This window comes from Littorina saxatilis, linkage group LG13 (genome assembly GCF_037325665.1).
Source record: "Littorina saxatilis isolate snail1 linkage group LG13, US_GU_Lsax_2.0, whole genome shotgun sequence".
Classification (NCBI taxonomy): domain Eukaryota; kingdom Metazoa; phylum Mollusca; class Gastropoda; order Littorinimorpha; family Littorinidae; genus Littorina; species Littorina saxatilis.
In genome coordinates this window covers 10,089,022-10,116,521 of record NC_090257.1, presented here as the reverse complement: position 1 = coordinate 10,116,521, position 27,500 = coordinate 10,089,022, and the positions used below count along the sequence as shown (strand labels likewise).

The following is a 27,500-nucleotide window of genomic DNA, read 5'->3' as shown; positions in this document are numbered from 1 at the left end:
ATGGCGTTACAACACTCCCCAAGACCTTGACCATAACCTCAGTTTCAGCCAAGCCAGCCGATTCCCATGTGCAACAGACCAAACGCGATGGCGTAACAACACTCCCCAAGACCTTGACCATAACCTCAGTTTCAGCCAAGCCAGCCGATTCCCATGTGCAACAGACCAAACGCGATGGCGTAACAACACTCCCCAAGACCTTGACCATAACCTCAGTTTCAGCCAAGCCAGCCGATTCCCATGTGCAACAGACCAAACGCGATGGCGTAACAACACTCCCCAAGACCTTGACCATAACCTCAGTTTCAGCCAAGCCGAAACCTAAGGAGATAGAAAAGTTCCGTGGACATCAGGCTATGCACACAGGCGCAAACGTCCGTGTAAGCGGCTTGAGCTCTGGTTCAGACACGCCGAAGACAGACAAGGTCACCTTTTCTGCGGATTTCGACGGAGAGTTTATCATGCACCAGAGCGCGCACCCAGGCGACAACACATGATTCACAGTGTATGTGTTATGATTTGTTCATGTGTGTGTGTGTGTGTTGGGATGTGGGGATTTGTGTGTGTGTGTGTGTTGGGATGTGGGGATTTGTGTGTGTGTGTGTTGGGATGTGGGGATTTGTGTGTGTGTTGGGATGTGGGGATTTGTATGTGTGTGTGTGTTGGGATGTGGGGATTTGTGTGTGTGTGTGTTGGGATGTGGGGATTTGTGTGTGTGTGTGTTGGGATGTGGGGATTTGTGTGTGTGTGTGTGTGTGTGTGTGTGTGTGTGTGTGTGAGTGAGTGTGTGTTTTTTATGGACCTGTTTGCTTGTCGGTCAAGCTAACAGTTCGTCCGTTCTTCTGTCTGCCTGCCTGCCTGTCTGTCTGTCTGTCTGTCTGTCTTTCTGTCTGTCTGTCTGTCCGTCCGTCCGTCCGTGTATCTGTCTGTCAGATGTCTGTTAGTTTGTCTGTGTGACTGTTTGTATGTCTGTCTGTCTGTCAGTATGTATGTACGAAGCTCTGTATTTAACTCATAACTCATAACTCATAACTCATAACATTTTATTGATCCAACAAAGGAAATTAAATTGGTCATCAGCACATATAGGTCATTAATTAATAATTATAAAAGAATAAGAGAAGAAAATTCATAAAACCCATGATAACAAAAAAAATATCTAAAGTAATATATGTACAACTACAATACCCTTTTTACTTGCACACATGACACACCGACACACCAACACACATGCATACATACCTACATACATACCTACATACATACATACATACATACATACATACATACATACAATATACATACATACATATATATATCTATCTATATATATATATACGACTTGTGTCTGTGTGTCTGTGTGTGTGTCTGTGTGTGTGTCTGTGTATCTGTGTATCTGTGTATTCGCCATGCACGGCCAAAGTTCTCGATGGATCTGCTTCAAATTTGGTGGGCTTATTCAGAGAGACCCCGGACACAACCTCATCGATGAGATATTTCAACACGTGCTCTCAGCGCGCAGCGCTGAACCGATTTTGGTTCCACCTCAGCTACCCGGGCCCCCATACCGACACACCAAAGCCGCTACACCACATCACAACGCCAAAGTTCTCGCTGGATCTTTTTCAAATTTGGACACCGTATTCAGCTACACCCCGGACACAATATCATCGATGAGATATTTCAACACGTGCTCTCAGCGCGCAGCGCTGAACTGATTTTGGTTTTTGTGTTCATTTCACCATTATAAGTAACTCTTCCTTATCTTCTCCAGTGTTTGGCGTTTATCTCCCTTCCTTCGTGTGGCTTTCCCGTTTGTAAGTTACTATTACTATTTTTAGAATGTCACTGCGCTGTCCACTGCGCTGTCCACAACGCTTCCCTTGCACCCGTAAGTTGTTCTTACTGTCAAAGTGAAAAGGTCGAATCAATTTATAGCCACGCGAAAAATACACTCTCACCTATCTCTATATATTTATAGATACAGATATGCATATATATATACGGCTTCTCTGTGTGTGTGTGTTTGTGTGTGTGTGTGTGGGCAAAAACCTGTGCACGGTATTGTAGAGTTCTGTTTGTGATGTGGTCTAACGGCTTTTGTCTGTCTGTATGTTCTGGCATTTGAGAAGCCACAGCAGATAATATAGGGCTAAGAAATAAGCTCTAAAATTCTCAATCCCGATTGACAGGACTTCGCCTTCAAAGGTGATTGTGGTGAACCGCCACGCTGTCTGTCTCTGTCTCGCGATTCACCCCGGCGAAGCCGGGTATTCCTCTAGTACATACATACATACATACATACATTTCATGTTAAAGTGTAGTTAAGAACATCACAGTAATTATATCATTGTTTGGATTAACAGATAAGTTTTTATGTAAATGATGATAACAACAATCCATAATTAACGCTATTGCACTACCAAAAGAAGAGACCAACCAAACACATAAAACCAATCCCAGTAATCATCATCAGTTATCACAGGTATCACAGTAGATTAGCCATCAGGTAGTTAGACTCAATTGGGCAAAGTATAGTGTCAACACCATCACAACAGTGCTAAAGCTCATTATCACAGCACTAGTTATGATCAAAGGTCAAACAGTCATCAAACCAAATTAAATCTATCATTAAGAGGTACATTTAAAAGGCATCACTGATAGTCTGTGGCCAGGACAATGGCTCGGTTGCTGTTAAAATATCTCACAGCTGCAGGAAGAAAAGAACGCCGAAAACGCTCCGTTCGACACCTAGGCATGAGAAACCGAGCGTTCCGTGTGATGCGGAGATCCATCAGTGCGTCGTGGAGGGGATGCCCTAGGTCGAGCAGAATAGCTCTGGACTTACTGGCAAGCCTTCTTTCAACAAGGACTTCAAGGGTGTCAAGGCTCTGGCCTACAGTAGAACTCGCTTTCTTTATCAGCCTGTTCAGCCTGCCAGTGTCCCTTGGTTGTGTATGTGTTTGTGTGTGTGTGTGTATGTATGTGTATGTGTGTGTGTGTGTTTGTATGTATGTGTGTGTGTGTGTGTGTGTGTGTGTGTGTGTGTGAGTCTGTGTGTGTCTGTCTGTGTGTTTGTGTGTGCGCGCGTATGTAAGTGTTTGTGACTGTGCGTTTGTTTGTGTGTCCTTATACATCTGCTTTTTCTGTCCAGACCCAAATGGCTAGTGACAGTGACCTCCTGGGCGATTAAGAAGCTCCAGCAACGACAACGACGACGACAACAACAACAACAACGACGACTATAATAACAACAACAAGGACAGCGTCAACATTTGAGTTGACTAAATCCTAAAAAGAAAGACAGTATCATGCGTGACCTGTCAGAAAAAAAATAAAAACCATCCTGGTTGATTTGTCTCATTCATGCAGTGTGTTTGTGTTTATGTGTGTGTGTGTGTGTGTGTGTGTGTGTGTGTGTGTGTGTGTGTGTCTGCGTGTGTGTGTGTGTGTGTGGGGGTGGTTGGGGATAAACAAACACACAGTATCTAACAAACAGAAATAGATCTTTTTTGTCATCAAGCAACATCCAAATAAATTAAGGAATCATCTAAAAGTACGTTGGTTTAAAGTCTTGTTCGCCAAATTTATCAAAGACCGATCGGTGAAAGTTCTTGTGAATGTTTCAACAATGAGTAAAGCAGTAGATGGCATTTAGTGGAAATACTGTTTTTTCTCTCGATCATTCTGCAAACATCACACTCTGGAAAGAACATGGTAGAACTGTGTATATTATCACCAAACCATGACTGATATTTTTTTTTACCTTAGGCCAAAAAAAAAAATAGGTCTGTTTACGGTAACATAGGCCAAAAAAATAGGGTCGGTAGGTCGGGATTTTTTTTTTTTTTTTTTTTTTTTTTTCCCAAAAATCATATTTTTACGTTATTTTGCCAAAAAAAACAAGATTTTTTTTTTTTTTTCCCCAAATGCCAAAAAAAAGTCTAGGGTCGCGCGAAAAAACTAGGGTCGGTCGGGTTACCGTAAACAGACCTATTTTTTTTTTTTTTTACCTTATTGCATTGTGACATTGCGTTTTGCAATTGCTTCCCCGATGAGAAGTATAGTGTTTGGTTTTTCTGTGAATAAACTGATTTTGCCAATTATTTGTGTTTGTTATTGTTGTTTTATTGTGCAAGTTTGATTTAGGTTTAGTGTTTTTTTGGGGGTGGTTTTTTTTTTACACATGCACACACACACACATCATAAGGCCTAAAAAAAAAAATAGGTGTGGTTACGGTAACCCGACCTACCCTATTTTTAGGGGCCGACCCTATAACTTTTTATTACATTTGTCAAAAGAAAAAAAAAACCAAAAAACAAAACGAGTGCAGAAAACGCAATGAAAGCAAAATCGCCCGAGTCGCACACTTATTTTCCTGTCAAGTAGGTTTAATTTGTACACATTAGAAAAAAACGTTAAAAAAAAGAAGTGATTGTCTACCTTCCTACCCTATTTGTTTTGGCTATGTTACCGTAACCACACCTATTTTTTTTTTGTGCCTAACCAAGATTTCCACTCGCTTTTGACATCACATTTTATTTTTTTTAGCTACTAGAGTATAAAGTAAGTCAATAAAAAATATTTTAAGACTGCAAAGCAGGGATCACTTGTTAGTTGCATTACAATGTACATAACATTAAAAGCCAGCTAAAATGAGTGTGTACATCATCACACGTTTCTGCTCGAATGACTGTTTTATGAGTAAACACACACACACGCACATGGCATTTTATGCCTCCTAATATCACCCTCTAAACCTCCCTGCAGATATATGCTATGTGCATGAAAATATGCAATACAATGGGACCCCCCTGTGCATTTACAGTCTCATCTTAGTCATGTCCCATAACACACACACACACACAGTGCAACAGATTTGTTTAGGTCTTAAAAGGAGGATTCCACTGTATATTACCACCTCCCTAAAAAAAAATTATTACATGAATACAAAAAATTGCTGTTCAAGCTTCTCGGCTAAAAGTAGGGGGTGGGCGTTTGCTAGGTATACACCCCTTGGCAAGATAAAGTGTCATCACATTTACACGAGAAATAAATTGATACAACAATGTCAGAGAAATACAGTGGGACAAAAAAAACCACACAGACACACACAGACACAGACACAGACACAGACACACATAGACACACACAGACACACACACACACACACACACACACACACACACACACACACACACACACACCAATAAATAAAGAAGAAACAAGAACGCTGATGCGTGATTAACCATTCAGTCAAGCGATTGCACGCTAAAATACGCCCGTGTTCCTTTTACACACACGCGCATACGCACACACACACACACGCACGGACACACACAGACACACACACACACACACACACACACACACACACACACACACACACACACACACACACACACACACACACCAATAAATGAAGAAGAAACAAGAACGCTGAGGCGTGATTAACCATTCAGTCAAGCGATTGCACGCTAAAATACGCCCGTGTTCCTTTTACACACACACACACACACACACACACACACACACACACGCGCGCGCGCTCGCGCGCGACACTAAAGCTGTGCCTTTTGATCTTTGGATATCACAGAGAAGTACAGGCAAGATTAAAGGCTGACATAGTCCTATTTAATTAGTTTAATTACTTCCAGGGCTTTTCCCATCGTTGCGGGGATGTATAAATTAAGCTTCCTGCAAAGTTTTAGGTTTGAAGTCCTTAATTACCAATTACGAGAAATAATTAATTCTTTATTGCATTGTTTAGCAACAGTTCTCCAGGACTTGGGCTATTTTTAGACCGTTGACGTCACTTCGTGACGTTTCGTAAACCAAAGATGGCGTTTGAGACTGTTCTGTTTACATTCGACACTATCAACACCACTTTGCAATAATGAAATAAGTTTTTTCTGTGTTCGAAAGCTACAGCCAATCGTTATTTTATCCCCTTAGGTACAGTTTTATAACATTATTGGCTCATGTAAACAATATGAATTAATTAATGAACGCTACGAATATGGCAGCCTTAAATGGATCGTGAGCTTTTCTGGTGACAGCCGGCTGACATATGAAAGCAGTAAGCATCCATTAGGAAAACTTTTTGATTGCAAAAGTAATATATTCTACAAACAACTCTGCTCATTTGCAAACTTTATGTCCTGACATTGTAGCCTGTAACTTCAAAAGCACAGATATGGGCCATTCTTTCAACACACACACAAAACAAAACGCACAAAAAGCCTCCAAATGATATGTCTGACTGGCAGTTTCAACGTTGATATCTTTGAGGCAGCAGATGTTTCCGCCGCAAAGTGAGACTGATTCGGAAGAATACTTACTTCCTTTGATGAAAAGAGATCGTGGATTCAGCAAACACACACACACACACACACGCGCGCGCGCGCGCGCGAGCACACACACACACACACACACACACACACACACACACACACATGTCATGTATCAAACCGAGTGTTAACCAGACGGGAAAGTCACTCCAATAAATGAAGAAGAAACAAGAACGCTGAGGCGTGATTAACCATTCAGTCAAGCGATTGCGTGCGTGTTTGTGTGTGTATGTGTGTGTGTGTGTGTGTGCGTGTTTGTGTGTTTGTCAGTGTGTGTATGTAGTTGTGTGTGTGTGTGTGTGTGTGTGTGTGTGTGTGTGTGTTTGTCGTCTGCGTGCATGCCGCGTGCGCGCGCGTGTGTGTGTCTGTCTATCTGTGTCTGATCTGTGTCTGTGTCTGTGTCCGTGTGTGTGTCTGCCGTAGTTTATCTTCCAGTGTTTGTCTGTGTCTGTGTTTAACTTACTTAATTGTGCTTGCGTCTATCAGTGAAACCCATTCTTTTTCAGTCGCACCATGTCTGCTGCAATGAACCCTTTGCTTTCCAATGGCAGAATATCTTAAAATATAACTGTTGCATTAAGTGCCTGTCGCATTGTGTCACCTCAATAAAGCTCTTTGGTTTATCGAAAACCATAGGACTCTTCATACAATTCTAGCAAGAATCTGAAATCAGATCAAAGCCTTCATTTATTGCGAAGCCAGTTCAAATAGTCATTCACTCACTTTATCTCTTTCTACAGAGACCTGTATCTATACTTTCCTTTCCGCTTTGCTGTATCTGATAATCTCCCCGAGTCCAGGTCTGTTTGAAATCAAACATTCCTTATCAATGACTTTAAAGGGCAGTCACCAGTTCTGCACCTCTTCTCAAAAGGGTACACGCTACCCCGTTCTGAGGCTCTGAGGCTCTCAGCGCAGAAACCAGTGTCATGGTCATGCAAATCGCGCTATAATTTGTACCAATACAAAGACGCGTGTCCTCTTATGCAAAGGTCGCTTGTATAACAACGGTGCGCATGTACCGGGTGGAAATACACGTTGCAACCAAAAATACAGAGGGATCATACGTTCCCAGTGTGCTCGCTACCGTGAGAAAGACTGTGTTAGAGTACTGATACATTGTGTAATTTGCAAATGTGTAGCTTGTTTAGCTTCTGTAGCGAAACACACACACACACACACACACATGTGGTTTGGTTTGGTTTGCAGTTCAAAGAAAAATGTGGTACTTTAATATCCACTGGAGGAAGAGTATCTGTGTTTAATTGTGATATGATTTTGTGGATCGTGGTTTATCACCGCCGCGACAAAGACGACAAACAGTGCTGTATAATTCTGAGAGATCGTGTGCCTTGCGGTTTTCTAGCTCTTTAGAGTCTTTGCGGTGACTAAACATGTGATTTGGTTTTCTTTGTCGTTCACCAACACAGAAACTGTGCGGTACTTTTATCGCCGCTTAAAGAAAAGAGTATGTGCTTCATTCTAGAAGGATGTTGTGGATGGTGGTTTACTAGCTGTGGTTTCTGCACTGAGAACTCCCTTGTCAATTATGTTAGCAGATTTTCATAGCTTTTCACAGGCAAGCCTAAAACTACTTTGTTTGTTCGTTTATGGGCTGAAACTCCCACGGCTTTTACGTGTATGACCGTTTTTACCCCGTCATTTCAGTAGGCAGCCATACGCCGCTTTCGGAGGAAGCATGCTGGGTATTTTCGTGTTTCTATAACCCACCGAACTCTGACATGGATTACAGGATCTTTTTCGTGCGCACTTGGTCTTGTGCTTGCGTGTACACAGGGGGGTGTTCGGACACCGAGGAGAATCTGCACACAAAGTTGACTCTGAGAAATAAATCTCTCGCCGAACGTGGGGACGAACTCACGCTGACAGCGGCCAACTGGATACAAACTGAAATCCAGCGCGCTGCCGACTGAGCTACATCCCCGCCCGCCCTAAAACTACTGAAGTTTGCTGCTTTAAGGCTGAGAGTCTGGGTTTAAATCTGGACAGATTTTCAAGAGTAGTCGATGCTTTCGAGAAATCTAGAGTAACACTAACAGACAGACTGCTAATGTTCGAAAATCAAGAATCAAGAAGCAAGAAAGGTCAGTTTGTAGAACGTTAAATCACAGACAAGAGAAAACATTACTAGATTTAAGCTCGTCGACCAAGCAGTCATTGTTGTGGACGGACATACATATAGAATACTACATCGTTTTCTGTGTCATATCAGATTTTACACGAGTTTTTTGTTTTTTAACTATTGAAATGCGAACAAAAGCGACAAGTAAAAAGGAAAGACGGAGAAGTTTGTAGACATACAGACAGACAGGGCTGTTGCTTTTTGTAATGAGAATCAAGAGTAATTTGATTCCAGTGATCAATTGTTAGTCATGGTTCTCCCGGCTTCTTCTTCTTCGTTCATGGGCTTAGACTCCCACGTTCACTCATGTTTTTAGCACGAGTGGATGTTTACGTGTATGACCGTTTTTACCCCGCCATTCAGGCAGCATACGCCGATTTCGGGGGAGGCATGCTGGGTATATTTTCGTGTTTCTATAACCCACCGAACTCTGGCATGGATTACAGGATCTTTTCCGTGCGCACTTGGTCTTGTGCTTGCGTGTACACACGAAGGGGGTTAAGTCACTAGCAGGTCTGCACATAAGTTGACCTGGGAGATCGGACAAATCTCCCCCCTTAACCCACCAGGCGGCAGCGACCGGGATTCGAACTCACGACCTCCCAATTAGGAGGCCGACGTCTTACCACCACGCCACTGCGCCCGTCATGGTTCGAATGTGTACATTTTATAATTAAACACTCTTTTCTACAATGGAATGCCCGTTTCAGACCTAACAAAGTCTGAGAAAATTATGTCTTTAAACGGAGAGGGTGCTAAAGGTCCTTGTCTACATTTTTATACCGAAATCGCCATTTGACCATTAAAATGCAGAGTCTTTTATCTACAAATATCAACAATACACCCCCTTTCGATCAGGAAAGACGAAGCCAGTGTAGCCGTTTGAAAATTCATTGTAGTATTCCAGCGTAGTACTCATAGTAGGATATCCTTATTTGGAAAATGCCAAGCGCAAAACTCCTCTCAAATCCCGTGCATTTCGAGCGTTTAAAAAAAAGCGTGGACAGCGCTCCAGTGTTGCTGCATTTGTTTGGGCGTGGCTATAAGCATAGTGACATGAATTTGATTGGTCAGTATTTTTAGGAAAAGCACATGTTCTCAGTAAACAGAAAACAAAATATTGGAAGCGTGAGTCACGCTACCCAAAAATAAAATCTTTTTTTACATAATATATTTCTTTTCTATAACTTTTTTCCCCATGGTCAAAGACCATTCTATGCCATGGTTCATTCATCATCTGACGTAACTTTTTAGCGAAATCTAACCATAAGATTATTAAAAAAAAAAGCAAAAATGTTGTGATAGAGAAATCTGGAAAAGTAAAATCTTAAAAGTGGGAAGTCTTAAATTGACCCTATCGGTATTCCAAGCTCTCGTAAGTTTTCGCAAACTTCAGAGCATAGCAAAGCCTGTGGTACAGCGATCTCGCGCGAGCTGCGAGAGCCGAGGTTCGAAGTTCTTGCGACGTTCAAATCATAACAAAGAACGTGTCTCGCGAGAGTTGCTCAGATACCGAAAAGGTCTATTGCAGAGGGGGGGTGGCTTTAAAGGGGGTTCCACTGTATTTATTATCAATAAGAAGGCTATACTGTCCACCATACAGCCTCTAAAAGAGCAGTCACCGATAACAAATCTATGCTAACTGATTTGATTGTTTATATGCAGCACGTACACGAAGAACACAAAGTGAAGCTTTATCTGTGCAATTTCTTTGCTCTAACAGCGTTCAGAATGATAGCCATAATATTGCTTACAGTTGAATTCATAATTACAAGGTTCAACGACCGCGAGGATGACACCAAATTGCCACCGCTTTTGTGACACATGGTTGTTTTTTTTTAGTAATAGCTGTTGGATAACAACACGTAAAGCAGTTGCACGCTTGGTTCTTTTTTATTTTTATTTATATGAAGTCTTATATCGCGCGCATATCTCCAGACTCGGACTAAAGGCGCAGGGATCTATTTATGCCGTGTGAGATGGAATTTTTTACACAATACATCACGCATTCACATCGACCAGCAGATAGCAGCCATTTCGGCGCATATCCTACTTTTCACGGCCTATTATTCCAAGTCACACGGGTATTTTGATGGACCTTTTTTTTTTTTTATCTATGCCTATACAATTTTGCCAGGAAAGACCCTTTTGTCAATCGTGGGATCTTTAACGTGCACACCCCAATGTAGTGTACACGAAGGGACCTCGGGTTTTCGTCTCATCCGAAAGACTAGCACTTGAACCCACCACCTAGGTTAGGAAAGGGGGGAGAAAATTGCTAACGCCCTGACCCAGGGTCGAACTCGCAACCTCTCGCTTCCGAGCGCAAGTGCGTTACCACTCGGCCACCCAGTGACACGCAACTTGAACTCACAGATAGATGTGGCCTGTCGTATCAGTTCGGAGTGTTACGTGTCTTCTCTTATACCTGCTGAACAGTAATCGGCATAGACTGTGATTACCTGAAAACCAGTGAATTCAAACACAACGGGAAATGCCTGGCGCAGGTAAGAGTAGGTTTTTGTTATAGTCTTTAAACATATTTGTTTGCTTTTGCTTTTCATGTTCATTCGTCATTTTTTATACCTATCCCTTTTCATTCGCGACTGATGTTGTCCACACAAACTGCTCGATCTGTCTGTACTGTGCAGTGTGTGTCTGTCTCCCTCTGTCTCCCTCTGTCTGTCTCTCCCTCTCTCTCTCTCCCTCTCAGTCTCTCTCCCTCTCTCTCAGTCTCTCTCCCTCTCTCTCGGGGCTCTCGGGACGGCACGAGATCAAGCAGGGCGGATTTTTCACTGCTGCGATCTCTCCAGCTCGAAATTCTTCATTACTCCACCACAATGTCTGTTGCTGGACTTCCAACCGCAGTAAAAGCCATGCTAGAGGCCCTGCTTGCTGAAAATCAGCTAACTTCCTGGAAAGTTGCCTCTGAAGGAAGCAAGACAGTCGTTGTTTTTCGAATGACCAGTAGCAGCACAGCCGCCATTACCGCTCACTCAACCAGTAAACAACAGTTTCGTCGCAAGCCCCCCAGCCAGCTACGACGTGATGCGATGAGGGCCGAAGCCTACACAAGATCCAAACAACAGGAACAACAACAGGAACAACAGGCAAGTCCCCTTTTTCGCCCAACCCCCCTATTTTCCCCCACGCCAGAAAAGGAAAGTGTAGGCAAAGATGACAGATGTGACACACAGTATGAGCAAGCAAGCATTCCATCGCTGTCACCATTGCATCACTATGGCAATTCAGCACGTGAAAACCGTGAATTAGATATCGCCGAACGGGCGACTGACTTTGAAACTGGGTCACTGGCTGACATGCATGCGTGCTATGTAAACAAAAACACTGACTTGGTGGAAGAAAGTGCAGTGGATTCAGAGATGAGTGAGGGGAAGGGGAAGGCGCTGCGGAAGGGGGACTCGGAGACAGAAGAGGAACGTGTTATTGAGAACAGTGCAGAGCAGGCTGGTTTTCTCCTAGATGATATCTACGAACAAGTGGGTGCAGTGACAAATACGAAGAAGCAGAGAAGGCTGAGGGATATCCGCCGTAACCAGTCCATACACCACGCGGTGCTAGACAAGCGTTTTGAACAGAACGTGCTTGTATGCGAATCGGACGACATCGTGCTAAGATACGACATAAGAGAAAGGAAAGTGACTGATTGGTACATCAAAATGAGAGACTCTTCAGCGCGCTGTCTGAAGAGGTCGAAACCTCTGAGCAAAGACGACTTCGCAGAAGACAGAAGGCAGGCGACCAGAGACCTGAATGTTTTGGCGGCAGCCGTGAGACTGTACCTGGGCTGATCTTCGACCTGCATTGTTAATGGAAATAACGAACAAAGACCCCCGTGTGACGGACGTGCACATCTCTACACCTAGCTGTGTGCACAGACTGACTCGCTATCGGACTTCCAGTAGCGAGAATCTTTTCGCGATCGTGCATGTTTCGGTATCCAGAAAGCTTTGTACGTCGACATCCCAACACACCCCTTCGCTAAAAACCATTCAGTGTTTCCGCGAATAAAACATTCTGATTCTGAATTCTGATTCTCCCTCTCTCTCTCTCTCCCTCTCTCTCTCTCTCTCCCTCTCTCTCTCTCTCCCTCTCTCTCCCTCTCCCTCCCTCTCTGCACAGCTGACCACACAGCCTGACCAGCTACACTGACTTCGAGGGGTCAGCAGCCAACCGGGCCATCACGCCGTGTAGGCCTACCGTCCATTCTATCGAGCACGTCAGAGGTCTGGGGTGGGTTGCATGAGAGAACTTAAATTCCAAGCTCAAACGGTTCGACTTTACTCTAAAGCTTGCTCTGTTAAGAATCCGCAAAGCACGAAACGAAGTCGGGGTGCATGAGCCGTCTTTAGGGCCGACTCAACAGAGAAAGAGGGCAAGTCGACGTTGTCAACCTCCTTGGAGCGTTAGTGGGAGATTCCATGACGTCACGGGAAATGTGGTCAGCAACAGCCAATGCAAACTGCAGTCTAGTTGGTTCGCGGGAAAAGGGCGCATCAGAGACCGTCTGTTACACAATAATGTACTCTGCGGCATCTGGGCGCATTCAAGCATTCACAGGAAACGCGCGCTCATACCAACACAGGAGATGCCGTGTGTAGTACAAAGTAGAGCGTACGGCGTTATAGTACTATTTTGTGCATTGTGCATGTTGGATCGAGTAGAAGAAAAATAAAGATTGTCTTCTTGATCTTGAATCGCTCTCTACTGAAAAGGTAAACATCGACCAAAAATTAAAAAAGTAAATAAAATAAAAAAGATAAAAATACAGTAATTACAAAAAAAAACACGAATGATATCAAAATAAAAAATGAAGTAAAAACAAAATAGAAGAAAAAGAAACCAAAGTTATATAATGTGAGATTAAAAAAAAAATATTTAAAAAAAGATTAAATAAATAGAATTTTAAAAATCAAATTATAAAACACTTATAACTATTAGAGACAGCATTAGGTAACAAAAGATGATTTCTAACAAATAAAAAAAAGATAACAAAATATAAATATATTAATGATTGAATAAATAAATACATAAATACATATTTCAACAAATAAAAAAAAATAAAAAATGATTTCACCCTAAAGAAAACAAAAACAAAAACCTTTTGGTTGCCGGGCACAGATGAAGTAAACAAGAAAGTTGTCTAACTCTGTCGCGTTGGTGCGACCTATTATAGCACCATATGATAAAAGGTTTAAATAAATCCTCTAGCAAGCGGCAACTGGCTGGTTAAGTCTGTTATCTCTGCCAAGCTCAGCGTTAAGCCTGGGGGGGAGCAGGCTCAAAGTTAAGCAAGAAACGCTGCGCTCAACGAACGTAAGACCGCTCATGCACCCCGGTTTTCGGGCTTTTGGGCGTAAAGTCAACCATCTCAACTTTGAGCACGTTTCCGCCCAGCTTAAGTCGTCTCATGCAACCCACCCCTGGGGCCAACTACACGCTTGCCCGGCTTTTACCGACCCTACAGTGTGTTGCATAGGAATCAATGCGCTTTTTCTCAGCCTAGTCGCTTTTGTACGCCTATGCAACGAATCATATTCAGACAGAGCGCTTCAAGTTTGCGACGAAAAAAAGAGACGATGATGCGAGATGTGAAACTGAGAAAGTTTTAATACTTTAGCTTGCAGACGATTCGGTCAATGAAATTGTCACCGAGACAGAACGTCCTTATGGTGGGAATGTTAGCTGGGGTGGTTACTAAATCTAGAATAGAGGTGGATCCCTCAGTGTATGTCAAAAACCACGCCGAGTCAGTCGACCGCGACACGCAACACGCCATCACAGTTCAAACACCGCCGTTATCTTGGAAAACGGCCATGCCCGCTGCAGGCGAGCACATTCAAAAGCCGCTCTCAGTGCGCCCCACGCGCGCCTTTCTGCACTGCGCCAAGAAACGGGATTTTGAAAAGCGCACTGCGATTGCTTCGACGTGCTTCTACTGATAGCTCTGGCAAAGTATGCATATTGTCTGTGGATGTTGCCAGTAATGGCTACGAGCCGAACAGCGAGCCTATTATGTGCATGATCAGGATACGAAGTCAAGTCAGTGTCGACTGATTTGGCGATGTGTTCGTTAAAGTGTACGCCATGTAAATAAGAGATGTACAGTATAGACCGGATGTATAAAACACCGGATGTATGAAAGTCTGGATGTATGAAAGGGGTAGGCAGGGTCCCGGCAGAAGCTACTCTTTGTTATTACTTAGAATTTTCCGGTTGTATGAAAATCGGATGTATAAAAGTCCGGTTGTATAAAAGCAAATCTCTGGTCCCGAGCAGCACAAATGCGTTGTTGCAAGACCGGTTGTAAGAAAACGAAAGTAGACCCAAGTCACCAAATGAGGATGCCCTGAAAACTTCCCCGCCAACTGATTTTTATCCAGATTCTATAGCTGTCAACGAGTTGTTCTGTTTAATTTGTTTCTCCATTCAATCATTTTTTTAACCTGTTACAAATTCGTCACGAAGACCCATACAATCCCAGAAGGCATTTGTGTTACATTTATAACCAGAGACATTGGTCATGGATGTGAATCAGTTGTTATCTGTTTATGTTGTTGTATTTTATGTTGTTGTATTTTATTTTGTTATATCCCATGACCTCCCTTCTTTGTCTCTGTTACTTCAGTATGGGTATATATGTTGTATTTTTATAGCTCAATAAATACATCATGGACTCCAAAAAATATATGATAGTGCAGATTCCGATTTGGGCAAAGGACTACTTTCCTCCCGACCTTTGACCTCGCGCCGAACAATGTGACACATTTGTATGAAGTTCTAAAATCGTATTGCACGGCTCAGAAAACCATATCAGTTGCACGCAAAAATGAATCTCAGAACTGATCTGATGTATGAGATGCAATAAGCAAAAGTTTCTTTCATTATGAAAGCAATGCAGGTCGAAAAAAACGAACATTCAACTTACAAGATAACCAGATGCTAGCGAACCAAAACAAAAACACGAGTACCCTCCCCTTGCATCGTTAGCAGACGACTTTTGAGAATCTGTCGGTAGTGTGTTTTGGTGTGCGCCTTCAGCTATCAAACATCGGCTGTTTCACGTGTTTTGCGAGCAAGTCTACTCTTTTGCCTGGCTCTGCAGTAAGTCCACATATTTTTCCGTAATCCAGTCATATTCCTTCAAAATGCAATCAATCGGCGGTGACAGACGTGTCGGTCGCGTTTTCCTCGCACCCATACCAGTTTAAGTTCATCCATGCAAACACACTCGCAAAACAGTTTATCACGTAGATACATTTCAAATAGGGAGCAAATGGTTAAATCTAAACCTACATATTTGTTCCCTAAAATTTGCTTCTCTGTCAATAAGCCTAATTACACACGTTCGAGAAAAACAACGTGGAATCGATTCTGAATCGAGTAAGCCAAATGGGTCCCAAACCCGTTTCGCCCGTTCTGCCGACCTGAAACGCAAAACAAAAGAATTGTGCGCTTCAACTAAATTAATTTCTATTCGACTTCATTACTTTCTTGCAACTTATGAACCTTTACTTAAAGCTTTTAAATGGTCTGAAAGTAGTGTTACCGCGTACTTATCGATGCACTCATTCGTTTTATTTTTTCAGCGACGGTCACTTAGTTTAAGGTTGCAAAAGGGCTAAGTCTCGCTGGCAACAGTTTTACCCTGCACAGATCGCAACAGTGCCGCTAGTAGTCTACACTTTGTGTTTGATGGTAGAATGGGATATACAGATTACAACACTCGTGGTTTTTTATATGGCTTGTATTTCAGTCAAGACCCAGCGGGAATATCAATCGAGAGCCACTCGCCAGAGGCTCGTGTCTCCCGATGATATTCATCCGCTGGGTCTTGACTGAAATACAAGCCATATAAAAAACCACTCGTGTTGTAACCTATACGTATTTTATGTTGTTGTTTTTATGTTCTTGTTGTTGTTTTTACATTTAGTCAAGTTTTGACTAAATGTTTTAACGTAGAGGGGGGAATCGAGACGAGGGTTGTGGTGTATGTGTGTGTGTGTGTGTGTGTGTGTGTGTCTGTGTGTGTGTGTGTGTGTGTCTGTGTGTGTGTGTGTGTGTCTGTGTGTGTGTGTGTGTGTAGAGCGATTCAGACCAAACTACTGGACCGTTCTTTGAAATTTGACATGAGAGTTCCTGGGAATGATATCCCCGGACGTTTTTTTCTTTTTTTCGATAAATACTTTTGATGACGTCATATCCGGCTTTTTGTAAAAGTTGAGGCGGCACTGTCACACCCTCATTTTTCAATCAAATTGATTGAAATTTTGGCCCAGCAATCTTCGACGAAGGCCGGTGTTCGGTATTGCATTTCAGCTTGGTGGCTTAAAAATTAATTGATGACTTTAATTTGGTCATTAAAAATCTGAAAATTGTAAATAAACATTTTTTTATAAAACGATCCAAATTTACGTTCATCTTATTCTCCATCATTTTCTGATTCCAAAAACATATAAATATGTTATATTTGGATTAAAAACAAGCTCTGAAAATTAAAAATATAAAAATTATTATTAAAATTCAATTTCCGAAATCGTTTTAAAAACTATTTCATCTTATTCCTTGTCGGTTCCCGATTCCAAAAACATATAGATATGATATGTTTGGATTAAAAACACGCTCAGAAAGTTAAAACGAAGAGAGGTACAGTAAAGCGTGCTATGAAGCACAGCGCAACCGAGCCAAACAGGCTCGTCACTTTCACTGCCTTTTGCACTAGCGGCGGACTACGTTCAGTTTCATTCTGTGAGTTCCACAGCTTGACTAAATGTAGTAATTTCGCCCTACGCGACTTGTTATGTTCTTGTTGTTGTTGTTGTTGATTTTATCCATTAAACTGATTTTATGTTTAACTCCATTAATAATCTGTTTTGTTTGTCTATTTTTATTTTAGCCTGTTATATATTTGTCATGACTGAAGAGCCATAATAGCCCAGGAAGGCATTTTTTTGTACAATTAAAACCAGAGGCATTGGTCGTGGGTGTGACTCAGTTTTTGTTTATGTTGTTGTTGTTGTTGTTGTTTTAATCCGTTAAACTGGTTTTAAGTTTAACTCACTTTTTTTGTATTCAGTGCGCGCGCGTGTGTGTGTGTGCTATAAATGTGTGCGTTTTGGAGAGAGAGAGAGAGAGAGAGAGAGAGAGAGAGAGAGAGAGAGAGAGAGAGAGAGAGAGAGAGAGAGAGAGAGAGAGAGAGAGAAATCAGAAAATGTTATTTGCTACGCCAACGGTCATTACAAAGCTTCCACGACCAAAAACATTGTCAAAAGCGCAAAAGGGTTGTGGAGGGAACACACACAATACAGTTGAGCCACACACAAACACACACGCACACACACACACAAACAGGTGCGCGCGAGCGCACGCACGTACGCGCACACACACACACACGGGGGGGGGGGGGGTGGGGGTGGGGGGCGGAGAGTGCACGGCCTTATGCAAAGCAGAACAGTTCCTTACACAAACAGTTGTTCTTTCTATCGGTTGTCCTGACTGTGTCAGTGTATGTAAGTACATGTACTTTTCCACTTGTTATTCACAACCCTTTTCTTCTAACAAGGATATGTATCAAAACATTTAAACATAAAAAAACCAAATAAAAACAAAAATGATATGAAACAAAACCCTACTTTTATCAAGTAACAGACGCGTGGCCGGATGTATGAAAGTCAATCCACAATATTTTCATACATCCGGTTAACCGGATTTAGTAAAGACCGGATGTATGAAAGACTTTCTTACATCCGGTCTCGACTGTATACGCTTCTGGAGTAACTTTTGTCCGTCGAAGATCAAGCACATCACTTCTTGTGAGTATAGACAACGTCTCCAGAATGGAGCGCCACACGCTGGTAGCATCCTCTGTCGGTACGTCAGTTAATTTACACTAGATATGACCGTGTTGTTTGATGCTAACTCTACTACTTTAGTACATGTAGTATCACTGACTGAACGGCGCGGTGAAACTCGATTCAGTATGAAAGAAACTCTCCTAAAGCAAAGATCTTCTACTGCTAAGGCACTTCAGACAAGTTTCCACTGTGGCAGAAACGCTTCGTGGCCAGCTGCACTACGATTTAACTTTTCAGCCGGCTGGTTGCTGTCATGAGAAGAAAAATGCATGAAGCAAGTACAGTTTATGATGGTTTGGTAGTGTCTGGTGTGTTGTTGAGTGAATAGGGGGAAGCTGATATGCAACGTAGCACTGGCAGCTGGCCACCGCTTCACTGCAATTTCTTTGTTCGCTAACTGCTGTCCAGTGGGGCGACACGCGTGGTGTGTACCGGTGTGACGCCGTCATCTTGGCCCCGCCGTCATATTACGATTCTCGGCCTCGTTGATCTTGTATAAACTCCACACTGAACAAAAAAACACCCTTCGATAGTACTGATGAGCGACCTTGGGTACCTTACATTCATGGGGCCAAATTTGTCCAACCATTTTTTTGTATTTAACTTAGAAATTTGATTCATCCTAAAATGTTTCCCTTCTCATTCAAGGGACGTAACCACTCGGTACACGTTTTCGAAGAAATCGATTTTTTTGTGTGAAATCTATTAAATTTCACCACCAATTTTCTTCACATGGCAAGAAACTGACATGCTTTTCGTCCTTAAATAATTTCACTTCAATAATTTTACCAGGAACTGTGACAACATTTCAGTCTCGAGTATAAATCGAGTGGGTAATATGACGGCAGGGCCAAGATGACGGCGTCACACCGGGCCTCGCGAGGCTCATCATTGCTGTGTTGCATGATTGTTTTACCGGTCGGGATGGGGTTGGGACCGCAAGAGCTACCGGCACGGTTGGCCTAGTGGTAAGGCGTCCGCCCCGTGATCGGGAGGTCGTGGGTTCGAACCCCGGCCGGGTCATACCTAAGACTTTAAAATTGGCAATCTAGTGGCTGCTCCGCCTGGCGTCGATCTGTCATTATGGGGTTAGTGCTGGGACTGGTTGGTCCGGTGTCAGAATAATGTGACTGGGTGAGACATGAAGCCTGTGCTGCGACTTCTGTCTTGTGTGTGGCGCACGTTATATGTCAAAGCAGCACCGCCCTAATATGGCCCTTCGTCAGTGGTCGGCTGGGCATTAAGCAAACAAACAAACAAACAAACAAACCGCAAGAGCTGAGATTCATAGTGCAGCGCGCGTGCGCATACTACCCCCCCTCCCCCGAACTTACACACACAATCCAACCACACTGCACACACACACACATGCACGCACGCACACACACACGGACACACACACACACACACACACACATAGACACACACACACACACACACACATACACACACACACACTCAAACACATGAGAAGTAACTTCAGTCGAGTTTTTTTTTTAGGTAGGTACTATTATTTTTGTCCCATATTTTGGATGGCGAGCTGGATTTGCTGTACCCACAACGTTTCGGTCTTCGGTAATTTGTTACGGACGAAGCTGCAAGTGCAAACAACACAACTCAGTCAGTAACGCAACACGACTGAAGTACGGACGGTATACTTCCGAAGAAACTCCCCTGAAGCGCAATTCAGGCAGGTTTTCAGAAACTCTTCTCAAGTAGAGTTTTTTCGCGCCGTTTAAGATACTAATTGTATTTATGTAGGCATTCTCCCCAAAACTCGACTTAATTAGTGAAGTTAAACATCAAACGGCGCGTCAATTATATGTCGGACCACAAGTGAATCAGAACTACAAGTTGATGTTGATCACTATTCATTGGCTCTGTCGACGCCTGTTATAACCGCTTGCTTCCCTTTATATAATAAACCGTCCATAGATCGTCGTCCCGCCGAACAAAATCCTTTGTATGTCATGAGGAATTTTGGAATTTTTGGAATTTTGGATTCTGGGTAGGGAAATCCTTTCATGCAATGACGTCAGCGCCTTTCGGCGATTGGTCACATATCTCAACAGTCATTGTTTACCTCGACCGCTAGCGCGGTCTCGAAGGAACACTGATGGTCTCGTTCTGTGTAAAATGTCATATTTTGGTCAAAAATACAAATAACGTATACATGTTTTGTTTTAATTGAAAACGTGCTCATAAAAAAAGAAAATACGTTTTATGCAAATAAGGTTTAGTTGGCCTGCATTTCCAAGACAATGTCAACGCTGTCTTGGCTGTAGGGTTTCGGCTAGCCTATGATTTATTTGTCTCGGTGAAAGAAAATGCAATGCGTTCAGTTTCATTCTGTAGGGCCGACAGCATATATGTATTGATTTCGCTATACTTTGTTGTTGTTGTTGTTTTTGTTGTTGTTGTTGCCGCCGCCTTTGATCAGTGATGATGATGATGATGACGATGATGATGATGATGATGATGATGATGATGACGATGATGATGATGATGATGATGATGATGATGACGACGATGACGATGATACAAATTTAGTCTCAATGCCTTTCTTTTTCTTTCTGTCCATCAGCGAAAGTGTTAGTGACGGGAGCATCCGGGTACATAGGGAGTCACGTGGTCCAGCAGCTATTGGCTGAGGGTCACATGGTGCGCGGAACGGTGCGCAGTCTGAAGAACGTGGAGAGCTACCAACATCTCAACAGCGTGTGTCCAGAGGCACTCAGCAACCTAGAACTTGTTGAAGCGGAACTGTTCAAGGAAGAGACATGGTTACCGTAAGTTGAGCATGGATGATGAGACCAGACAGTGCAGCCATGTTGCTGGGATGATTTCTTCGGCTAATTTCGCACGAGTAGTTTTAGGCGGCGCTTAGCCTAACCTTTCCCAAATGTGATACAGATTCGGAAATTCAGATAGTTAGACACACAAACACATAGACGAACAGACAGGCAGACATATATACTAATGGACAAACTAACAGATTGACAGATACATTCTTGATTTACAAGAAATACAGAAGTTCATGAATGGACCGTGAAACAATTCAACGTTTACATGACACCAGCGGGTGTTCTCGGTGAGGTTATATTATTATTGGTTCGTAAAATTACCAAGCTTCAATGATTGTAGTGCTCGATCCCTGGTTTAAGCAAATGATTATGCAGTCAAAAAGGGAAGGACAAATATGGACACAAAATCAAGCTAAAGCTTATACCTTACGTGACCAAAAGTGCTCCCATTAAATGCATGCACAATGAAGTCACCAAGCGATCACCCCTACACCAACTTACACGGGGGCTCAAGTAAAGTTGGGAGAGCACTGGACTTGTGATCCCAAGGTCAAAGGTTCGAATCCCGGCCATGACGAATACGGGTCAACTTTATGTGCAGACTCAGATACGGTATCCATGTCCCACCCCCGTGTCACCACAGGGGCACGTTAAAGACCTGGGTCTTAATGCCATAAATGCAGGTGGCTGATTACACCTAAACACGCACACGCCTAGGTAGCGCGAATCTTGTTGCTGCTAGCTTTCCACTGGGGGATATGGGAGAAAGTGACCCGAATTTTCCAGCATTGGGATAATAGAGTAAAGGAAATGAAATGGAAATAAAACTCTTGCTCCTTTGTGTTTCCAGGGCAACAGAAGGCATGGACTACGTGATCCACACAGCCTGTCCCTATCCCAGCTCACCCCCAGAGGGAGCTGCGGGGGAAGAGCTGGTGAAGACCGCAGTGGAGGGGGCCCTTAACGTGCTGAACGCCTGTGTCAAGGTCACCTCCGTCAGGCGGGTCGTTCTCACCAGCTGTGCCACCGCTGTCCATTGTAAGACTGTGTTTGTGTTCATTTCGTTTGTCGGTTGCTTCGTAGAGAATCTTGAACAAATGAGGCAGAGCGCTGTTTAGAGATCTGATAGACAAAGGGAAGTAATCGCTCTAAAAGCATACGCCATTGAGGATAACAGTCGCTTGTTCAGGTGCCAGGAGACTTGTTCCGAATAACTTTCAATTACTCCGACTATTACACATGCCGTGTGCATTATTATTATTATGGTGAGCTTATATAGCGCGAACCACAATTAACTGTGCTCTCCGCGCTTTACATATTAATTTCTGCCGTGTGAAATGGATTTTTTTACAGACAGACAAACAAACATTTTTTACACACAATAAATAACGCATTCACATCGACCAGCAAACCTCAAGCCTGTTAGGCGAGCATTCACCTTTCGCGGCCTTTATTCCAAGTCACACGGGTATTTGATGGACATTTTTATCTATGCCTATACAATTTTGCCAGGAAAGACCCTTTTGTCAATCGTGGGATCTTTAACGTGCACACCCCAATATAGTGTACACGAAGGGACCTCGGTTTTTCGTCTCATCCGAAAGACTAGCACTTGAACCCACCATCTAGGTTAGGAAAGGGGGGAGAAAATAGCGGCCTGACCCAGGGTCGAACACGCAACCTCTCGATTCCGAGCGCAAGTGCGTTACCACTCGGCCACCCAGTCCCATTTAGAGTGCTTACTTCCCTTTGTTTATCAGGTTACTTCGTAGGTTGGTTTTGTTTGTTGGGTAGGTTTTAGATTTTTATAGTGTATGTGTTGTTGTTGTTGTTGTTGTTGTTGTTGTTGTTTTTTTAATTTTTTTTTTTAGGGGAGTGGGAAGTCTGAAGGGGTACATGAGGGGTGAAAAAGCGTGTTACGAATGGGAAGGGAGGGGAGATGGAAGGGTGATGAAATGGTGAAGAGAGCAGCGACAAACTCCTTTATAATTATGCTGGGAGGCACAGTAACGTCATCTGTGTTCAAAGAGTCTTTCCCACCAGTTTTTTCGTCGCTGTTCACTACGAGAGGGACCGGCACGGTTGGCCTAGTGGTAAGGCGTCCGCCCCGTGATCGGGAGGTCGTGGGTTCGAACCCCGGCCGGGGGAGGGGGTATTTGTATTGAGAACGGCGTGTGAGTGCTAAATATCTTTACACCATTTTATTTTTTAGGGGGCACGACATCCACAGACAAGATGTTCACAGAGGAAGACTGGACCGATCTCACCAAGGCCGACTTCAACTGCAAGGCAAAATCTCTGGCAGAAAAAGCTGCCTGGGACTTCATAAAAAATATTCCTGGTAATTTAAGCTTTTAAAGGTGTGTGGGGTGGGGATGTTTGTATGTGTGTGTTTATGTGTGTGTGAGTGTGAGTGTGTGTGTGTTTGTGTGTGTTTGTGTGGGTGTGGATGTGCACGTGTGTGTGTTTGTGTGTGTTTGTGTGTGTGTGTATATGTGTGTGTGTGTGTGTGTGTGTGTGTGTGTGTGTGTGTGTGTGTGTGTGTATGTTTGTGTGTGTCTGTGTGTGTGTGTGTGTGTCTGTCTCGCTGTCTGTCTCGCTGTCTGTCTGCCTGTCTGTCTGTGTCTGTGCCATGGTGTCTGTCTATGTTTTTGAACGTATGTGTTAAAACTGCGCAGAACTAACACGTTCTTCAGAGAACAGTTCTGCATTACGTACTCTCTGCACCTATTTTTTTGTTTTTTTGCTCAGATAATCGGGAGCTTGAGCTGGCTGTGATCAACCCGTCTGTAACCCTCGGTCCCACGTTACACCACACGCCTGGTACAAGTACTGAGGTACAGCTGAACACAAATAATCCAATACGGAAGAATGAAACTCTATACAACTGACAACCTGACATGTGAGGACAAGACAAGAAGATGTCCGAATCAAATAGAATGCAGACGTTTGGAATCCAGTATGAATGGATGTGTGTGTGTGTGTGTGTGTCTGTCTGTCTGTCTGTCTGTCTGTGTCCGAGTGTGTGTGTGTGTCTGTCTGTTCCTGCCCGTGTGTCGGTATGTGTATGCCCGAGCGCAGACAAGTGTTTTGCGATTTACATTTATCAGTTTCGTCAATGATCAACATTTCATGTCTCACCCGACCCGTTGCTCTTTTTGGTAACAGCTCCTACAGAAGCTACTGGATCGACTCATTCCCGGTGTTCCCAAAATGAACTTTCCCATCGTCGATGTCAGAGATGTTGCACAAGCGCACGTGCGGGCTATGACGTCACCCAATGCAGCTGGTGAGCCTCTTCACACAGTGGGAAGATGATTATGGAAATATCTTAGCTGACCTTTACTTAGGTGTTGCTACTCCACATCTTCGCAAAGTGGGATGCTAATTATGGAAATATCTTTGCTGACCTTTTACTAAAGTATTGCTACTCTACAAGTTACGTTCAGTTTTCCATGAACCTGGAAAAGGTCACATGGTTCTCTGTGCTGAATGGAATATCTGAGGTTGCTCTTTGAATATTGCTACTCTATAGAGTGTTTGTTTGTTTGTTTGTTTGATTTTCTTTTTGTAAATGGCATGGTCCAATAATTCTGTGCGGGAAATTTTCGATATGTGATATTCACCTTACTGCAAAGTTAATCATCTTTGTCTTACTAACTGATGGAATATGAGGGTGGATGGGAAAGGGTTTTTACTGCAATTATGCTACTTCACAATTCAATTGCTGTTTTCTGTACCAGGACAAATTCATACGATTCAGTGTGGATACATCTGCTTGTCTGAGGTCATTTTTATATTATGAGTGTTTCTCCTCTACAATCTAGTATCTATGGTTGAGTTTGAACCAAGAGTTTTTCGTCATATGCACGGGCGAACCTGTCTTTAACGACTACCTAAGGGACCGACCGAAAGTTTTCGATATAGAAAAGTGTCCGCTATGAAAAGGTGTATGTTATAGAAAAAAAGCTTCTCTGGGATCCTTGGGATGGTCGTTTTGGGCAGGAGGTCGCTTTCGAACGGTGGTCGTAAGGGCTCATTCGCTTGTGTCCTCCCTGCAAGCGGCTGAACCCTTGTTATGAAAACAAATCGCTTCGGCTGATATTATATTAACTGTGACTGCAATTGATACAGCCAGACATTCTCTCTCTCTCTCTCTCTCTCTCTCTCTCTCTCTCTCTCTCTCTCTCTCTCTCTCTCTCTCTCTCTCTCCCTCTCTCTCTCTCTCTCTCTCTCTCTCTCTCTCTCTCTCTCTCTCTCTCTCTCTCTCTTCATCTTATTTGTATAAAATATAATGAAAGATTATCAAGATAAGTGTTGAAGCTATCACTTGTTTGCCATGATTGTTTTGCTATCGGAATGTGTATTGATTATCATTTCAAGAACGTGTCCAAAAGCAATCTGCTTGTTAACGTTCTTAATGTTGTTATTGTTTGAAACGTGTGTAGAAGAAATTGAATAAAACACGCTTAAACCAAGCGGCTGAACATTTTGTCAGATAGGTTTTGCCCAATAATTAAATGTTCCAACAACATACCTTTCTTGTATTTTATTTTGAATTTTTGAACGTTGGCAGTCTATTTGTTTTTGATTTTCGTTCCGCTGCCGTTTAATGTGGGAACATGCGAACGTCAGCGGCTTGTTCAACTTCTCCACGTGTGTTTCTCCACGAAGTAATCGCTGTTTTCTGTTAATCAGGGCATCGCCACATAGTTCACTGTGGGAATATGTGGATGTCTGAGATTGCCAACCTTCTGCACGCTGTCCTTAAGCCTCAGGGTGAGTAATATATGTGGGTGTGTGTGTGTGTGTGTGTGTGTGTGTTCTGGTGTGTGCGTGCGTGCATGCATGCGTGCGTGTGTGTGTCAGTGTGTGTGTATGTGTGCGTGTGAGTGTGTGTGTGTTGGTGGGTAAGTTGTGGGGTTTGTGTGCGTTAATAATTATGTGTGGTTTTTTTTATGTGTGTGTGTTGATGTGTGTGTGTGTGTGTGTGTGTGTCTGTGTGTGTGTGTTCGTGCGTGCGTGCGTGTATGTGTCTGTTCTTATGTGTGTTCGTGTGTGCCTGCGTGCATGTGTGCATGTGTGTGTGTGTGTGTGTGTGTGTGTGTGTGTGTGTGTGTGTGTGTGTGTGTTGGGGGGGTAAGTTATTGGTTAATAATTATGTGGGCGGTATAATTCAACTGTACTCGTTTCTTCCAAATTGTGTGTATTCGGTTTTCTCCAGGATACAACATCCCAACAACGGTGGCCCCCAACCTGGTTCTGAAAATGGTTGGCGCGGTGGACGCTAGTGTTCGAATCATTCTACCATACTTGGGCGTGGTGCACAAGTATACCAACAACAGGGTTAGTACGTGCGCACAATGATGCACTATTGCAGGCGAACTGTGACACATTGTGAGACAGTGTTGAACATAATTTTGGTATGATGATTGATACGTACTTGTTGTACAAGAAAATGTAAGTTTTACGCCCTCACGGCAAAGCCATTAGGGGCATGTTACACGGGAAAACTCGGCTTTGTATGAAAATAAAAAATAAAAATGGGGGGTGGGTGGATGTAGACAGCTGGCTGCCGGCTGCTAGAGGAGACCTGAAATGGGCTAGGGACCGGGTTGGGTCGTCTTGGGTCAGTGCTGAAATGGTTACTTTATTGGCTGTTGGCCGAACGGACACCCTGACTTCATATTTTTGCATGCATGTACTCGTGTTTCCAAGGCCTGAGTCTTTCGCTGTGACCCTGGGATCTTTATCGTGCGCATGCGTGCACACGGGGGTGTTCGGACACCGAGGAGAGTCTGTTGTACTTTGGAATCCCTCTTTTAAGACCTCCACAGATCTGAGACTGAAAATTGGGTCTTAAAAAGGAGGGAGTTTTAAAATGGGGGTAGTAATTTTACAGAGGTTATGAAAAGAAGGTCTGAGAAAACAAGGTCTTGAAAAGGAAAGAGTCTTGAATTGGAGGGTCTTAAAAGCGGGGGGGGGGGGGGGGGGTCCACTGTGTCAAACGACTGTGTTTGGCGTGAGCGTATGAGCGGTCCCATTACACCTGGTCAGTCGTAGCGCACAAGTATGGTAACGCTAGGGTCAAATTGCCCAAAGAGATAACTAGTTCCGTTTGGGGCTTGAATAAATGTAGACGACACCACACACAATCGTAAATGAGAGGTGGTCGCTAGGGCAGGTTCGACTGTATAGTGTAGGATCACATTTCAGCAAACATGACCTTTTGTCACTGTGTCAAATGTCACTGAAATGTGGTCGCTATGGCAGGTTCGACTGTATATTGTTATGTAGGATCAAATTTCAGCAAACATGACTTTTTGT

The 27,500-nt window shown here is 43.3% G+C and overlaps 1 protein-coding gene across 2 annotated transcripts in view; it reads left to right on the top strand.

Annotated features, from left to right (window-relative positions):
- Positions 1-10,128: 10,128 nt before the first annotated feature.
- The window catches only part of LOC138983558 (uncharacterized), a 17,631-nt gene continuing 259 nt past the window's right edge, over positions 10,129-27,500 (top strand). Inside the window, exons 1-8 of one of the 2 annotated variants that reach the window (XM_070356832.1) lie at positions 10,129-11,001; positions 20,954-21,158; positions 22,024-22,211; positions 23,386-23,514; positions 23,925-24,010; positions 24,342-24,462; positions 25,872-25,952; positions 26,398-26,519. In XM_070356832.1, coding sequence (XP_070212933.1) covers positions 10,989-11,001; positions 20,954-21,158; positions 22,024-22,211; positions 23,386-23,514; positions 23,925-24,010; positions 24,342-24,462; positions 25,872-25,952; positions 26,398-26,519 — 945 coding nt within the window. In that variant the 5' untranslated portion in view covers positions 10,129-10,988. Of the gene's footprint in view, positions 11,002-18,278; positions 18,386-20,953; positions 21,159-22,023; positions 22,212-23,385; positions 23,515-23,924; positions 24,011-24,341; positions 24,463-25,871; positions 25,953-26,397; positions 26,520-27,500 lie in introns of those variants that run through there. The other variant, XM_070356831.1, reaches the window with a different exon arrangement.